Raw genomic sequence first — 18,504 nt, 5'->3', positions numbered from 1 at the left:
GCTGAAGCTTCTTTTTTGCCTTATTTTGTTGTAGTTGTTCGCTCTCCTCCAACATCAGTAATTACAACAATGACTGTAATGGACCAGTGGCTGAGTAGCACAGAGCTGTGCTCATCTCAGGACAAATACAGGTCAAATTGATGGAAATCAAGCATGTCAAAATGCATTAATTGTATCTCTAACTGATTTTTAAGAATAATAGCGCTAGAAATATATGAGTAGCAAGATACTGCAAGTAGCGTACAATTGGATGTAAAGGTAAGACATTGAGGAAACTTATGACCCAAGAGTACCACTTAGAAACAAAATAATTTTCCCCCAAGAGCATGCGAGACATGCCACCAGACACAGAAAGAGATAGCAATTTAGGAACAGGAGTATTTTTCTCTATTTTTGACAGCACACAGAATTTCATTTTTATCAATTGTTTCTCATGAAGTTATAAATTTTTCCACTGGGTAACTAAAGCATGTCTATCCTCAAAATTAGCAAAGCTATTTCAAAGGAAAAAAAAAAATCACATAGTTGTCTTTCAGGAAAGAAAAACCATAATGGAACTATATCTTTAAAACCAAGACACAGACACAGACCATCTCTGTGACGAATATGTTTTTTCCTCGCATTGAATTTGCCATATAGACACCATCTCTGAGAAATCCTGATCTTTCAAATAATTATCTTTCAAAGAAGAAAAGTAAATGGTTGGGGGAAAAAAAAGAAAACCAACCACCCACCAAAAAAACAAAATCAAAAAAGCCCCACATGTCGAGACAAGAGCCCCAATTTTTTTAATTCTGTTTTTTGTTACTGACTGCTACTTCTCTATTTATGTAGCATATGTTTCATGATCATGAAAAAAGCTTGACCAATACCACTCCTGAAACTGATTTTCCCTTTCCAAAGATCTCAGTAAGTTAATATTTACATTTAGGAAAAGAATAAATACACACAAATGTTGCTGATGGGCAAGCTTCCTCCTCAGACACAAACATCCCCCTTTTTTGCATGTGACTGAAGAAAATCAAACAGTTGATGTATAAGTTTCCTGCTGTGCTTACTAGCTCTCTAATACAAGAGCAGTTCCACAGTTAAACATTTTTTTAAATATGTCCATATATCTTTAATGTACATCTTTAAAGATTGTACACTGCGGTAAATACCACAATGACAAAGTATTTGTATTCTGCAAAATACAATGATTTTATATACCGCAAGTTTCTCTGTATTCATATAGCTTGAAAAGACAGAGTTTTAATAGTTAACAGGTAAAAGTTAAAAATAAGAGATAATTGCCATTCTCAAAGTAAATTTTAATAAGTCCTGAGGGCTATATGCTTTATAGATTAGTTTAAAAAAAACCCAAACCAATAAACACATTATGGAAAAAAAGAAAAACCTTTCCTCTTTTGCCCTCCAGTATATGCATGCAGCTAGGCTCACATCCACAAAAATCCCAAAGAACTGTAAAAAGAGCAATGATGTGTACACCCTTCCTCTTTGTTTTATCATACAACAAAACATGTATGACAAAGGTTACACATATACATTCCCCTCAAGCCATAAACAGCCTTCAACTGGTCCCATGGGGATTTTATTCCTGTTATCCCAGTGGGTAAATCCTGCCCCTCCTCTTTTGGGCACCGCAGCCGTACTGCGCTGCCTTCGCTCCCCACGAGCCCGCACCAGCTGCCGCCCCAAGAGTCGCCCCACACTCTTCCCAACAGTTCACTTGCTCCTTAGTTCTGAGCTCAAGTCAGAACTGGCCACATCACGTGGTGGTTTACATTTACTGTATTTCTGGCATTAAGAAGAGTAGCTCACTTGCCCCATCAAACAGCAGCTCTAATTTAAAGAGCAACAGGAAGGTGCCTCCTCCTCCTCCTCCTCTCTCTCTCCAGTCCCAGCAGGACTGTTTCTGTGTGCTCCTGCTGCCCGGAGGAGTATCTAGTCCCTGCTCCACTCTACTCCAGTAGAAAAGTCATGTCTAATCTTGTGTACATCCTTCTTTTACATCACATGTTGTTTTACTTCCTGTACTTAACCATTGTACTTATGAAAGGAAAGACAAAATGCAGGCTATTAAAAGATCCTTCAGTATCATCCACCGCCATCTTTCATAACTGCAAGTGATGAAAATAGCAACAGCAGTAGAAGTAGTGTTAAAATAATTTTTTCCTCCTCCATACCAAGGAGAGGAAATGTATACATACTACTTAGATGTGTTTACCTTTATGCTTTAGTTTATAACATACATAAACATTTTTGTATTAGTCTGTATAGGCCGTAGCTACAGACTTTAAGCCTCTTACTATCACCTCAACACCAATATGTTTGGGACCACTTAAAATATGCAGAAATTCATTGTCAGGGAATGACTTTGTGACAGTACCAGCATCTTATATTGATTCTTAGAAAGGTCTTAGTCATTAAAATTTTTGTCTAGAATATTACACTACTTTTTCCTCCCACATAGAAGCTCGCAAATCACTTGATAGTAAGGTGGTAACTTCAGTGTCAAGAGCTGAAATGACATATCAAATTGTTCCAAAGCAAGTGATATTTACCTTGCTTAATTTGTCCTTGGGCTGCATGACTTGAAATTGAAGGGGGTGCCTTCACTTTTGACATCTCAGGAGTGCCTGGCCTAGGTGGCCTAAACACAAAATATACATGAAGGGGGGTAAAAATGAGCATAGTGGAAGGGCGAGGGAGAAAGGGAAAAAAAAAAAAAAAAAAAGATTATTTGCTAAAGATACTGTGACTAAACAAACTTTGAAAAGCAACCCTATAAAAACCAGTCAGTTTGACAGAAAAAAAAAATCTCAGTTACATTTCCTAGGTAAGCTTATTTTTTGGTAATAAAAAGTTAATCTGTATGTTTTGATTTATTTAGAATTTGACCTACTCATTATAAAAACTCTTTAAAAACAATAAGCACTAAAAAGGAGGACAGAAATAGCCTCTCAGACCTACCAGCACATATGTTAATACAACTCCATGTTCTATTAACATTGTAAGTTACGTAACTCCATTCAAAGCAATATAGTTATCTTGGCGTAAAAAGAAAAAACCAAACCTACATTCAAGAAAGAAAAAAAATACACTCAGTTCCATCTAGGTACCAAAGGTTTTCATAGCCATTTAATACATCAAACCCCACAGTAAAATGAAACAAAATGAAATGCTGTATTAAAATAGAGACTCTGAAAGAAAGTTATCACAAGTCCAAGTGAGTATTTGCCATACCTGGTCGGACCTTTCTTCATGTGGTCTCCGATAAAAGTTGCATTGGTCATACTCATCAGTGTGTTGGCCAGTGAGATAACAGACAGGAGATGCTGAGTGGTGACAGCACGTGATACACCGTACGTCCCCTTTCCGAGCCCTTCTGTAATGGACATTTTCCTTCCTAACTCCACACTATCATACGACGGTTTGCCTACAGGCTGATTATAGCCAGGAAGCATCAGAGACATGTGGCCTCCTCTAGACAGGAGGCCAAAGGACACTGAACAGTGTGGCTTAAGCATCCCAAGACGATCAAGGCAAAGCTCATCTAGAACAGAATTCAGGCCCCAGGCATGAAGACAGGACATAAACAGCTTTGCTGTGTCCATGGTTAGATTATATTCTAATAAAGTTAATGGTTTAGATTTGCTAGAGCGATATTCTGGGTCACCATCTTCTCTTCTCTGTCGTATCAATTCTTCATCCTCATCTTCATCATCAAGAAGATGCTCTTTTATATTCTCTTTGATTGTTTCCTTGACCTGCTGGAAGAGGACAGCTGCTCGTTTGCCAGTCAAAAAGGAGCCTCCTTTGTCAGACCCGCCAGAGGCTTTCTGTAAATTCTCTGGAGAAATGAGTGCGGTGTTGGGTCTGGAGGCCTCCTCAGTCAGTAGCTGAATGATCAGGGCTTCTACATCAAAGAAGAGCACATGTATATCTGGATCTGTTAAGTTAGTCTTTATAGCTTGAACCATCAGGGAGTTATGTGAATATTTAGGTAAATTCCCCTGAACAAAGAAAAAAAAAGAAAAAAAAATTTAAAATTTCATTTGGATTACTTTCTTAACACTTTTCATAAAGTTAATTCACAAATTAAGGAAGCTGTGGATGATCAAAGTTTGCAAACTCACATGGGTATAAAACATGTTATGATAAATATTATAAAAATATCAGTGAAGAATTTCACAGCACTTTTCACAGTGTCAGAAACGTCAGACTTGTGATCAAGTGTTACACTCCTAAAATACAGAAATTTCACTTGCAGAAGTTTATCAGATAAATAGAACTCTCTAAGACAGAAGTTCACATTTCTTTCTCATGAATTCCAAAAGATAATAGTTATACTCCAACAAACAATAAGATTTCAATATTTTGTTCTTAAACTTAAAACACATTAAATATTTCCTATTTGGATACTGAAGTATAGCATCAATTTATGCCATTGAAAATAAGCTACTAATAAATTCGTCCAGATATGCATTATGTGTGTCACTTGTTCATTCCACTGAAGTCCCTCTACTTCCTCCTTCCCTTCCTCCCAAGGTGGAGGGGAAAGGAAAAGAAAAGAAAATTAAAATGCTATGGGATAAAAGCTGAAAAAAGTCAAAGGACATTGGACAAAAGAACATTAACAGAAGTTTTTAAGCATTGTGATAACTTTATTCTCTCCATAACCAACACAAAATTATGCTCAAGTAGTTAGTTTCCTCAAACAGGCAAAAAAGAGAATCTTTTAACAGAAATAAACCCTGTTCAAATTAAGTAAAATATTATTTCTCCTCTTTTACAATTTAATTAGCAGCTTGAAAGACACAAGGTTGAATATTCATGTTAGATGCACAGAATTACAAAGTCATCGCAAGAAAAACCTACAGGAGAAGCAGTGACTAAGTTTGGTGATGAAGAAGTATTCTTGATGCTTGTACTAGTCACTGCAGAAGTTAAACCCTGTGCTCAGTTGACAGCTAAGTCTAAGGGAATACATAAAAATAATTACCCTACACAAGTCTAAGAATGGCTGCAGGAGAAATGGTACTTTTTCCCCACAACTGATATAGGCCGAATGGTTTGTTCAGAAAACATCAACCTTTACTGAAACTAGAATTAACCCAAAAGTTCTTAATATATCACCAATAAAAGTGATACAGTCAAGGCTCCTATGTCTTTTCTCATCTATAACTCAACAGCCTTAACATTTCTACAAACTTTCAGTTTGGTAGTCTCTAAAATTTCCATTCTCTGTTGTCTTTTTTTAAAGCACAAAAGCACATTTTACAGCAGGACAGTTATTTAGAAATTAATAAGGCTTGCAGTTTTCATATATACACTGTATATATATTTATGTATGCATATATATATACACACACATACACTATAAATATATACAGACTATACAAATAACCATCATACACTCTATATATCATGCAAAAATTTGAACATCCTATGTATATTTACACTAATTCGTAATAGGTTTTTACCGTATTCTATATACATCCTGATATATTGCTTCCTTTGTTCACTGATGTGAAGCAATGTGCACATCTTACGAAGCCTTAAATACCCTGGGTCATAGGAGTGCTCACCACCGAAAATCTGCTGAGTTATAAAACTACATTATTTCTTTATAATTTACCCATTGTCTTGCATTTTTCAACCCTTTTGATTCTACTTCTGAACACTAACAAATGTGCTTATCACTATGAATCACAGAAACAAATGTATATTCTACTTATAATTGGAAAACTGGACATGCCTATGTACCATTTATTGTCTCTCAAGGACTTTTTTCAAGACAGTAAGCATTTCTAGTCCTACAACTACTTGGCTGCTTTAAGTTTTGTACAAGTTTCATAGCACGTGTTTGAAAACTGAAGTAATTTTTATATATTCCTTTTCCATTATAGCTGTTAAGACCCCCAAAATGCTGTTGGCATGAAAGAATATAATATCCACCCCATCACGTTCAATTATTGTTCCAGTGTATGAACCTGACTTTGAAATAAGCATATTATTTTAATTCTCAAGGTTCTCATTCACACAGATTTGTGTGTCGTAAAGCACTCTGCTTTTTCTATGGCTGTTAGTTACTGTATATCCTGGAAGAATGTAAGATTGCTTTTTACAGCAAAAAAATTTTCAGAGGAAAAACTGACCATTCCAAAGTTTTACATTAGCTTTACATTTGGAAACCGATGGGTCCAAAAGAGGCTCTGCTACCCTGACCTGCCATCAAGCACAGCTGATGATCCAGCCACAGCTTCCTCGCAATTTATTTCTGACTGCTGCTTTGGAGCAACTCAAGAATAACCTCTCCCCTTGACTGTTTCACAGCAAGAGGCCCAGGGGAAAAAATAGAGTAAGAAACTGCTCCTTTAATCGTGTCTAAACATAATATGCACAAAGTGTATTTATCTAAAACAATCCACTATGTTAATCTTATTTGATATTGTAATCTTCATTTTTCTACCACACTAATAATTTATTTAATTTGCAGACTCTTAAGGCTGCTAATATTTTGCTTAGTTAGAACAAATACCTACATATATTTTACTATATGGTATTGAAGCAGAGAAGAGCAAGTACAATTATTGGTTTGCTTGCTGCTCTCACTAATTCTTGCTCACTTTCAGAGGATGATTCTCAACAAATACACATAAATATTTTACATTATTCCAACACACTCATTTTGTAACAAACAAACCAGATACCAAAAGCGCACGCGCGCGCACACACACACACAGAGCAATATTCAAAACATATCAAAAGACTCTCCAACAATGAAATGTAGACCTGGCAAAATCTTCAATACTATCTGCTATTCCGCTAGAATCAAATAATGTTTAATTTCCGTCTTTCCTCAAATTAAAATTCATTTCACTTATGTAATGAAGTTAAGGCACTACCAGAAGGAAAACTCGTATTTGGTCACAGGGATTATGAAAGAAAAGTTAAACACAGACCAACCTCCTCACTCCCTGTTCTTATATTCTTGGAGGAGCTGCAGCGCAGGCTAGCTCACCGTGCCAGACAAACAGCCAGGGCCTAACACAATCAGCGCTAGAGCAAATAGCCAAATTCTGCTCCTTTCCCTGTGGTCAACTTGGAGAATGAATAAACTATGCTTATTAAATAAATTTGCCATGAGAAGCAAATAATGGCTAATTGAAACCAGAATAGAAATACTTAGATGTCAATAAATAATAGCTGCAAATTATGTTCTACAATGCATGGAGTTATTCACATATTCCTTATTTATTTAAAAACATCTAGTTATTTTCTCAGAATGTAATGTAGGGAACTTTTTATTAAATGGTCTCTGGTAATGGTCACAATGGTAAAATTAAAAGCAACAATATAATAAAAATATTTTAGCTATTAATCATCATTGACCTTTGGCATAGAACACATTTGGCTGTGCTATGTATCGTGCCATTGTAGGTAGCAACACCTTCATTAGATGTGAGGAACCTGCACATAAAACACGTACATTCGCACAGCACGTACAAGTGCAACATTCATACTTACGTATGTGAACAGTCATACTCGATGCAGCAGGGATACCAGCACACAAGTCTGAGCACACATGTATTTGTAGAAGCATGATGGTGGTGTTCTAAGGAATGCTCTAAGTGACATTTCTTTTCCAAACAGAATATAACAGAAGAAGGCAATATAAAGAAAGAAGTGACAAAAGCCAAGCCAGTGTGCTGCTGGGAGCAGAGCTCTGCTGCTCTCTGCCGGTCACAGCCCAGACTAACAGAACCTGGGCAGCCTGCATTAACGAAAAGGAAAACAAAAGCAAAAATACAAGCTCTTTTTGTTTGGACTCGGGTAACATTTTTGAATGGCATTGACAGACTAAACTAATTTAATACCTGTCTACTCTGATAGGTCTTTATTAGGAAGAAAGTTATGATGAATAGTAGCACATTGGAATCACCAATAAGAGCAAATGTAAGCAGGACACAAGCACAGAATCGCTAAGGTTGGTGATCCTCCAATCCAACACCCTGCTCAAAGCAGGATCCACTAGAGCACGTTGCTCAGGGCAAGGAAAGCCTCTTCTGTATTTCTCTAATACGTGACTCTAAGGATATTTTTCCCAGTTTCCTTCAAGATAATTTTGCACTTCCTTCTATTAATCTTTAACAGAAAGATAAAAATGTAAAAGTCAGGGGTCATATTCCTTCTGTGACAAAGTTCATAAAATCCTCACAAGGTCAGGACTTACCTTTTCTCTGTATTTGGCTAAAACAAAAATGCATGATGCAAAGCCCAAGAGAAAGTTCTTCCTTCAAGCTCTCCTCTGACAATCTACACTGACATGCTATTGAGCCCACCAGCTAAACTATCATCGATAGTTAAGCCCGTTTCTGAAATTCACTTTTGCTTTTTTGTTCCATCTCTACCAACTCTGCGATGTGATGCTGTTAGCTGCCTGTTAGTTTTCAAAATGGTCAGTCCAAATCCATCAGACTGAATAATAATTAGGCACATTAAAATTACAAGGATATTCAGAACTAACTCTTGCACCATTCTATCCTCCATACTGAAGTTCCTTAAAATTTCGTTCACTGTACTAGCTTTCCTACTCTTCATATAATTTGAAATCCAAGTTACTTCTCATTGCGAGATATCAATTCAGAAAAGAGCTCATTACTAGCTGTTAAAAAAGGAACTTCCCCACATCTCAAAATATTTATGGTGCTTCCAGCTTCTGCAATAATAACCAGTATGGAGGAAAATCATCCTGACTCCAGAGATCAATGTGCAGGCTCACCATCCAGCTATTGCTCTAACACTTGAACGACTCTTATCAGAAAGATCTGCTTACCAGAATTCTTAATACAAGCATTTACTTATTGCTCAGATTGGTAAGTAGCCTGTTGTTATACTCAGTAACATCCATATAAATTGTAAAGTTTTGTGTCTAAATGAACACATGTAAACATGCCATGGCTCACACGCTCTCCCTATACATGGACATACCGTACTCAGGAAAAGTTAATGAATGCTTTTAACAAGTTACTACAGATAGTTCCATTTTAATTCATCACCTAAATCATAAAACATAATTTAAAAAGTTCTTAAACATTAAGCATTGAAATATTTAGGAATCAAGTAAGCCCATTAATATCTTCTAGCATTAAACACTTAAGATCTTTCTCAAACCGTAATGAATTTTCAGCATTTAAGTTACTTTGGCTCCATTCATATCTATTTGTACATATATTTCAATAATACTTTTTCTGAACTGTCACACAGCAACAACTACCAAACCGAAATAAAATCAAGCTCTAGCTTCACCATTAGCAAGATCTGCAGGAATGTATAAAGCATGTCCAATATGGGGGGAAGACAGAAAAAACTAGATTAATGCTGATTCCGTTCCTCAAAGTTCGCACAAACTGAAAAGGGTGAGATTTGCTTCTGATGGATATGGATCACAGGCTGGTTCCTTGTCTGCCCATCAATACTACAAATTAACAGAATGTATACAATTGAGCAAATATTCCAGATTTTATGAAATGCTGCTAAATCCAGGTTTTAAATAAACTCAACCTGAAAAAAACCCAGTAGAATGCATACTGAAATAGGAGGTAACATCATAAACAGTAACATAAATTGGGGAACACATCCAGAGAGATATGGAAGGGATTGTGTTGGGTGATATTAAAAACATATTACTACCTATCTAGAAAGAGAGAAATTTATTTGGTGCATAACCTCTGTTCTTACTGAACCTAGAGAAAAAGACAGTGAAAGCAGTACAGAGTTATAGACAGGGAAGAGGAAGTTTAAAAGTGTTAGACTCCAGCAAGGAAAACCACTACCACTGAAAGCACAAAACAGAACAAACATAAACGAAATGTGTTTTTAAAATGTAACTCTAGATAACACCATCTGCATTGGAAGGTGCACAATGATGCTGAAGAAGGCTGGTATTTTTTGTTCAAGGAAAGTGAACTCTTAGGACTGACCCAAGGCCAGGTAAAGCTAGTTCAGGTCTTTCTGCTAAAATTTCAGAGAGCTTTGAGTAAGAACCTTTCAGTTACAACGATGAAGACTTCCCATATTTTATTCAATTATTTATGGAAATAAATGTTTCAGGTACTGCATTAAAAATAGACGAATTGAAACACGACTTACCTTGTCAGACGCTTCGGAAGCAAGTAGGTTAGTGGCAAGAGTCTGTAGTTTCTGATGCGCCACGTTTTTCAGAGCAGCCAGACTACGCCTAGTCATGGCCTGCTTCAGGTTGACGGCAGGATGGCTCAGGGAGTCCACAGCCGCTGGGACTGCCTCATCACAGGCATTCAGGATTTCCACTGCTGTTATTCCCATCACACACCTGTCCAGTGCACCTGCAAATATTTTGAAAAGCATGAGTTTAAGCAGAAACAATTCAGAATGTCCAAAATATCACAAGTACAACCAACAATGGGCAAAGATAATTTATGCCACAGGATGCAATGCATAAACTTTCTGTTGTGTTAACAGCTATTTGTAGAACTAACATTCCTAAAGGGATGGAATTTCCCTAAATTTCCATGAAGCTGAAGTGTGCAAGGAATAAACAAAAACCAAGACAAGTTTAAAAAACCCACAATGTGATTCTGTGCTGACCAGACAGTGATGACTGCAATTGCTCAACATTTTTAGTGGGAGGCTGTTTTCAAACATTTTGAATTCCCTCTCCCACCCAACTACCTGTGTGGATTAAATTTTCCACAATGGATTTCAGGTTCCTCTTTGCCTCCTAGAGCTTCAATAAAAACCAATTCTCATCTAGTTTTCACAATAAGCTGAAAATAATATTCAGACATTATTGCAGGTTTGTTGGTTTTTTCTTAAGTGAGTTAAGGAGTTAAATGGTAATTACATACTGCGTATATTTTGATGCATTTTTTCGTCACTTATTCCCTGTCAAATATCACAAAACTTTCTAGAACAAAGCTGTTTTTATTTTATGCGTTGTTGCCCATTCTGTTAAGGCTCATTTTTAGTTTCTTCTAAACTAAGTGTTAGTCCCTTTAACAAAAAAAAAAACAACCAAAAAAACCCACAAACCAACCAAAAAACCCCACAGCAAACAATAAAACAAACAATACAAAACCCAAGACAAACACTGTCTTCACTCTACAGATGAGGAAACTATTGTAGATGCAAGGTACTGCACTTCTACACCAAGCTTTGAAGAAAATTGCTGAGGAACCACGGTCACTAATAAACTGAGAGAACACTACATGCGCAGCCAGCACTTTAACTGGTCTCTCTAAAGATAACTAGGAGAACATTTAAGGGTATGATAGCCACAGCAAGCTATACTTGTCCAAAACTAAATGAGTTATTCCAAATACTAAAATATGTATTTAACAAAAGCTTATACAATCTAAAAATTTTGTGAATATGTGGAGTGCTAAGTTTCCAAATATAAATGTGCAAAAAAATTTTAACTCTTCTCTCAGATGCAAGTTACACAGAACTATAATCAAATACATATATATATGTATATATATATATAAAAAAATTGTTTAATCAACATCTTTGATCTTAACCGTACCAGTATCCATTTGCCAGACGTACACAGACCCATCTGAACATCCTACCACCAAATAGTCATCGGAAGGCCTCCATTTTATTACTTGAATAGGGAAAAGGTGACGGGATGCCAGCATGATGCATTTTTTCTCCCGCAGACTCAGAAGACCAACTGAGTGATCACTGGCAACAGAGCAAATACAGTGCTGGACTCTTGCCTAATAAAAGAAAAAAAAAAGAAAAAAAAAAAGTAAAGAAATCTTAATCATAACGCAGAGAGTTTGCATTTAATAATCTCTTCTTCAGTGGGCCAAGCATGGTGATCAACAACCTATTTTATAAACAAAAACCAGGCACGTAAGTCTATGGCTAAACTCACTGAGGTCACCAGAAAGAGTATTTCCCCTGCAGAAATTCTCTTGAAGACAACCTCTTGCATATCAAAGAACAAACAGGTATTAGAACCTGTTTTGTCAAGCAAAAGAAGAGAAACCATAGTTTTCAAGTAAATCGATGTCATTTTGTTCATTAAATTCTACCTACTCATCCAAGTTACAAAAGACAAAATTGCCTTTAAAACCCATGGGCTAAGTGTTAGGGAATGCTTGGCCGTCACATTCGCAAACACCTTCAGGGGAAAGACTGCTTCCATGTTGTGGAAATCCTCTCACACTGTTAATGCTGTACATCATAAAATGCCAAGCATTTCCTTAGCTAGCTAGGTTTTAATATCCAGTTTTTCCACTGTTTTTAATCTTTTATGTAGCTAAAACATGATGCACGCAAAACCAAGATTAACAGAACAAACTCTTTTTATGTGTCTGCAAGAGTTATACATTGGGTCAGTGCTACATCTTCAGTGTTTCATATTAAATTCATATTCTCAAGAAGGATTTGAGGAGCTGTACCATTTATACAGAGTGTGAGACACGTTATCAGACATATCATGTAAAACTTACACTACAGTTTTCTGGTGGAACTAGAAGCTGTGTAATTTCTCCACCATGTACACAGAAGATATGTTTCATCTCTCCAGAAAATATATCCCATATGATGACTGAGAAATCCACACCACCTGAGATCAAATACCTTTGATCATAACGAGAAGAAACCTGATGAGGATACAATAAACACGTAATTTTGTTTCGATGGCCTCGGAGAGTCCGGTGAGGTGGCCAACCTGAGAAATTGGGTAAGGGGTGAAAAGAGGAAAAGAAAATTTAAAGAGAGAGAGAAAAAAAAAAAGTAATTCAGTAGAACAATTAACAATCCAAACCACTGTTCTTGATTAAAAAAAAAAAACAAAAAACAAAAAACCCCAGACATACTGCAATTTTTGACAGAAATTCTTGTAAAGTTAGCCTTGTCTTTTTTTAAAATGTTCATAATTTTTTCTACTGGACATAGACTGAATGTTTCATTTTGTTTTGCTGTACATCCTCACTTTGAAGTAATTCAGCTTTTTTTAAGAGTAAGAACCACCAACACTTATTTGCAGAATGATGGATCAACTCTGAGGCAATCCAGCTTCATATTAAGAAAAAAAAAAATTTTGTATAAAGTTATATACAGTAAATCAGTTACATAAAGGAAACAGTACAACCAACAGCCTTGTATATAACTGACAAGATCGTACTTGTATTCACAGAAAAATATCTACATGTCTTTTTCATTTATTAGCATTTGTAAAATCAAACTCCAAAAGTATTAAAATAACATTATCTGGAACCAAAATATACAACAGCAGGCCAAGGTATAACACTCAACTAAGTACACAATACGCAAAGAGGAATTCTCTGTTAGATATGTTATTTTCCCAAGGACAGATCCATAGGCACACCGATAGCCCAGCTGAACTCAGTGCCCAGAACAATTCTGAGAGAGAGACGGGAGGTGTCCCTTGCCATATCTTTGCTACTGCATCTCAAAAACCCAGGAGAAATATCCAAAGCTTTCCAGTGAAGGGACCTTGCCCAAAATTGATGCAAGCTGGCCACAGTTAATTTATTACTTGGGTTTCTCATTAAGTAATAGAACACCAAAAATTGTTAAGAAAACAGCAATATGATTTCTACCTGTAAAATGACTTAAAGCTCACTTTGTGAAACTATTTCTTACTTCAGTATATTTCATAACAGGCACACACTGTAATCCAACCGTGCTTTTCAAAAGCTTATTTGCATACCTCTCCTAAGCATATGCTCTCCTTGCAGCAGCTGAACTATAGCAGTTTGTGTTGCTGGCACAATAACAATGCTTCCATCTTCACGACCACAAACCAAACGCCCATGTGCTGGGATATACACACTGGCTGTAACTTTAAGTGGTTCATTGATGTTTGGTATTAAGCTTAGTTGGTCTATAATCCCAGCAGGGCGAGGAGTAAGTTTATCAAAAGCTTCCTGGAGGGATACTGAAGTTGTTGTTTGCAGTCCTGTTTAAAAAGAAAAGCAAAAAAAAAAAGCAAAGGGTGAGGTGGGAGGAGGATTTAAAAAAAAAAAAAAAATCAAGAACGGAAATTAGAAAAGCTTTTCTGAAAAGATATCAAAGTTTAAATACACCATGTTACAACACTTTGTTCAAAGTAAATGGTACAAACTGGAGATTAATTTACTGACTACTTGAGTGAAGCTACAGCAACACATGGAAACGATATATGTGAGAACTGGAAAAGGATATGATTTAAGCTACACCGGCAGGCAGCAATGACCATAGCTAGTATTTGGAATAAAGCAGTTAAATTGTAATACCTGAAAAATATTCAGAGTCAATGAAGATTTTGATCATATATGAAAAAAAATTAAGTTACTTTAACTCTTAAAAAAACCAGCTTCATGGATCTGTAGGAAAAGCAGCAGTGCTTATCCAGCAACAAAACACATTTAAAAAAAAAAAAAAAAAAAAAGAGAGATGCCCATTAAAAGACTTGGCAACAAAACTGTTAATTAGGTATACCTTTTGCATTATCTCGTTGTTCAAGAGTATCAGGCACACTCCAAATACACAGTCTCCCTGAAGAGTCTCCTTGGATTAACAGCTTATAGGAAAACTCCCTATGTCCACAGAAGAATCGAGTAACTGGAGGACATATTAGTAGCTGTTAAAAAAAAAAAATAATAAAAATTAACAACTTCAGAACACATGCAAACTATGTACTGATCTCAAAATTTACTTTCCCCACATAATCCTCTGTATCTTTTAAAAGCAGGACAAAAAAATAGATACTTTATGCTTTATCTTTCTTACAGGAGAAAGAATAAATACAGCAATATGAATCAGAAGAAACAAGTCACAAGTTTAGGGGAGAGGAAAAAAGATTTTTGTACATATTTGGGTTTGTTCTAAATATATTCATATTTAGAATATTTTATATATATGTGTGTGTGTGTATTCTAAAATTGTTAACATTCTAACTGCAGTGGTGAGCTGAAGTTACACCACTCAGTAAGGAACATGGACCACAACAAAAGTAAAAAAGTTTTAGTATTGATTGACAACAACAACAAAAAAATCAAATATATAAATGTTTCAACATCCAAATTTGGCAACAGGTTAAATGGTTAAGATAAAAAAAAAGGATTCCTACAATAGTCTTGTAATAACAGCATTTGTAAATCAGACAGTTACTTATACCTAATAGTATAGGTGTAAGTACTAGATATTTCATACAGCAGTCTTAGATATATTAGTTTATAGCAGATAAATACAATAGCAGTATTATAGCAGTTCACAATACAGTATAAAAATGAAGTATAGCTCAAAGAGGACTTAGGCCTACGAAATTTGATTTTCTTTACTTTGCAAGGATTTAAGCTTTCAAATTCCAAGTTGTGATTCTAAAAGCTCTTGCTCAATTATTGACTAATCATCATGCACATCACAACTCGACTTCTAACTCTCCAGGCATTGATAAATGATAACGTGTCAGTATACAGGAACTGAAGATTCACTTGACCAGAGGCTAACCTCTGCATTTATTTGAAAACCAACAAGAACCAAACCAAACCAAACAGCAGGGAAATTGTATCTGTCTACTTTCTCTAAGAAAAGAAGAAATCCTAAAGGTCTACTTTGAAAGAGAAGAACTTGTCATGATGCATGTATGCATGTTTCAACTCTCTAAAAGAGAAATGCAGTCCATAAAAGAAACTCCAAAGAAATATATTTTACCTGTTTATCTGCTCTGTCCAACACACTGTACAATAAAGGTGGAATTAGATTTTCTACTGCTTTCCCCACGTCTCTGCGAAATGAATCACTAGCTGGTAGACAGCTGGGTTTAAGAACAAAGAGAAAGGAATAAAATCCTTTGTATTACTAAAGAGTGATCACTACGTCACTACCTAACTAAATAATACTAAGCAAAAGCAACCCCCAAGCCCTTAAACATTGCATTTTTTTTAATTGTTAACACAGTGTATAGCAGATCATTACTCTAATTTTAATGTACAGGGTATGCTTCGTCAATTAATAACTGCTCCAAATGTATCCAGCTCAGTTCCCCCACACATTCAGAACTGAAGAAAAAAAGAATGAAGGAAGCCTGGCTTTAGGTCTGCTTTGGACTTCAACACACCTGGCCTCAGACTCAGGACCAAAACACACCAAACCCAGGGATTCCTCTGACAGATCACCAGATAGATCTGCTTGCATCCTTATGCTCTGATCACTTAAGAGGGTGAGAAAGGAGTTCTCACCTGATTTATGTGAGAATATTCAAGGATCTCCAAGATAAAACTGTATCTCTACCCAGAACAAGATGTTTGCATGTCATGAAGATGTCAGAAGAAAAGTTTTTTATTTTACTTTTGTCATTCTACATTTATTTAACCTCTTTGATACCTAATTTTAAATTAATTTTGTATTTTCACATTTTCGTGCACAAACTCAGCTGTTCGTGCCTTCCCTTCATGGGCTGGAAGAGTATTCTGTTACAGTAATACAATCGTCATTTACATTCTACTCCATACAGAAAAATCTTATTTCTTCCTTATTTAGACCTGGTTAAGGAAATATTTAAGTTAAAATTTATTTTATGACACTTGTTCAACAGCAAAATGCACCTCTTCCCATCACACAGCTCCATTAGGAAGTGAGAAAGACTGTAGTATCGGAAAATAGTGAAGCAATCTTGGTTGAGGCAATCTAAATTACTGAGCATTGCTTCAACATGATACATTTAGGGGACACACACTTTAAAATATGCTCATGGAATACTAGTTTCTGCAACATCCATATGATTTTGTAACAAAATAAAAGCCAAAGATACTCAATATTTCTTCAAAGTTGCTCATGTTTCTATCTCAAAAAAATAAATAAATGGAGTATTTCATTGTTGAATACCTGGCTGGTAATTTATATATGAAACTCTGTCCATCTTCTGTCCATACAATCACTTTATCAGCTGACACAAAGTCGCCACCAGTCCAGGTCTGATCATTTTCACTAGGGACTGAACATAAGAGGGAATAATCTCCAGCATCAAAAACCTGAAAAGAAACAGCAAAGCCTGTTGTCATTAACCAATTACAGATTAAAATGCCCAGAGAGCAGCTAATTTCTATTTCAATATAGACACATTAAAAGGACTTAGAGCATCTTGATCTAAATGTCTTACTGGCAATTTAATTAAATCAGCTTCTACAGTGAAAAGCAGCCAGGTGTTGTCCAGCTAGCTTGCCTTACCCTCCAGTATTTGGAACACACTACCAACAATGACCGCTGGGTAAACGCACAGAAAGAAATGCTTTGACAGTTTTGACAATAAATAGGTTTTGATTCTTCTTCAAATACTGGTGTTGTATCCTAAAAACAAACAAACAAAACCAACATTAAATTAACTGCATTTTATTTAAAATTATAAATCTGAAATTAAATAGAGCCATATTACCTTATTATAGAACAACATCTTCAGAAAAGGCATTTCTTGATAGTTTTAAATTTACTCAAGTCACAAGCTTGTCAATGTTTCTGTAAATTTTAACTGAAATAAATGCTTATGTTTTGTTTTGATACTCTATGGGTATATCATATCTTGAATACCAACTCTCCTGTGATAAAGAGTCAAGTCTGCAGACTCTGTCACAAGAGTAGCAAATGTGCAGAAAAGCACAATTGAAGAAGTAATAGGTAAGAAATTGGCTTGTAGAGACAGACAAAAATGACACCAACAGGAGGTTATCACTTTTATTTAGAGAGCGTATGTGTATAGCTATAATCAGCCACAAGTACTGACCAGCACATCAGCAGAGCCGGAGAGCTGAACTGCTGAATACATGAGCCCATTTCCCTTCCTCACGTCTCAAAGTTTTCAGCTGCAGACTGACCCTTGGCCAGAGGTTAAGATTCAGTCACTGCTGACCACATTCTTTTGAGATTCAACCTAGCACTATCAAATAGCACAGGATCTTAATCATTTGGCCCAACACCCTCTGCTGAGTCCAAGTATCAGACTGATCTACCCCATTGGTGCTGTACCTTGATTAATCTGGGCCCACCTTAAAGCAAAACTTTCTCTTCTGATTGTATTAAAGGTGGTCACTGCTAACCTGTCCAGATCCAGAACACACAGGAACTAGATTCCAAACTAATCCTCACTTTGACTGACTGTCCATCTTCACTCTGATTTGGGATACCTTAAAGGAAGGAGGGACAGTCATGCCATTCATCACCTGAAAAGTCTGGTTTACAGTTATAAAAACCTGGTTGAAACAACAGAATGCAGATACCCTGCTGTGGTATAAACAGGAGACCTACAGAAAGACCTGTCTGCAATGCCAGTCACTTTAACTGATTTCAAAGGGCTCTTCACTTTCATAAAAAGCAACCTTATTTATCGAGACAGGGCAGAGAAAATCAGAATAGCCAGGCAATTAAGGCAGAAGCAGGGACTCAGATGTCCTAGACCACAACTCCTTACTCTGTTACAGATCTCTATGGCAAGACAGTATTTTC

The 18,504-nt window shown here is 36.1% G+C and overlaps 1 protein-coding gene across 8 annotated transcripts in view; it reads right to left on the bottom strand.

The window, feature by feature from the left end:
* The window catches only part of WDR7 (WD repeat domain 7), a 150,310-nt gene that overhangs the window by 105,310 nt on the left and 26,496 nt on the right, over positions 1 to 18,504 (bottom strand). For all 8 annotated transcript variants that reach the window (XM_052778149.1, XM_052778148.1, XM_052778146.1 and 5 more), the window contains 10 exons: positions 17,236 to 17,355; positions 16,894 to 17,039; positions 15,721 to 15,823; positions 14,506 to 14,647; positions 13,736 to 13,984; positions 12,510 to 12,730; positions 11,573 to 11,768; positions 10,159 to 10,373; positions 3,247 to 4,016; positions 2,565 to 2,653 (listed from right to left, as the gene is read on the bottom strand). In XM_052778149.1, coding sequence (XP_052634109.1) covers positions 2,565 to 2,653; positions 3,247 to 4,016; positions 10,159 to 10,373; positions 11,573 to 11,768; positions 12,510 to 12,730; positions 13,736 to 13,984; positions 14,506 to 14,647; positions 15,721 to 15,823; positions 16,894 to 17,039; positions 17,236 to 17,355 — 2,251 coding nt within the window. The remainder of the gene's footprint in view (positions 1 to 2,564; positions 2,654 to 3,246; positions 4,017 to 10,158; positions 10,374 to 11,572; positions 11,769 to 12,509; positions 12,731 to 13,735; positions 13,985 to 14,505; positions 14,648 to 15,720; positions 15,824 to 16,893; positions 17,040 to 17,235; positions 17,356 to 18,504) is intronic.

Source organism: Harpia harpyja, chromosome Z, assembly GCF_026419915.1.
Source record: "Harpia harpyja isolate bHarHar1 chromosome Z, bHarHar1 primary haplotype, whole genome shotgun sequence".
In the NCBI taxonomy this organism is placed as follows: domain Eukaryota; kingdom Metazoa; phylum Chordata; class Aves; order Accipitriformes; family Accipitridae; genus Harpia; species Harpia harpyja.
This window is presented reverse-complemented; position numbering and strand designations above follow the sequence as displayed.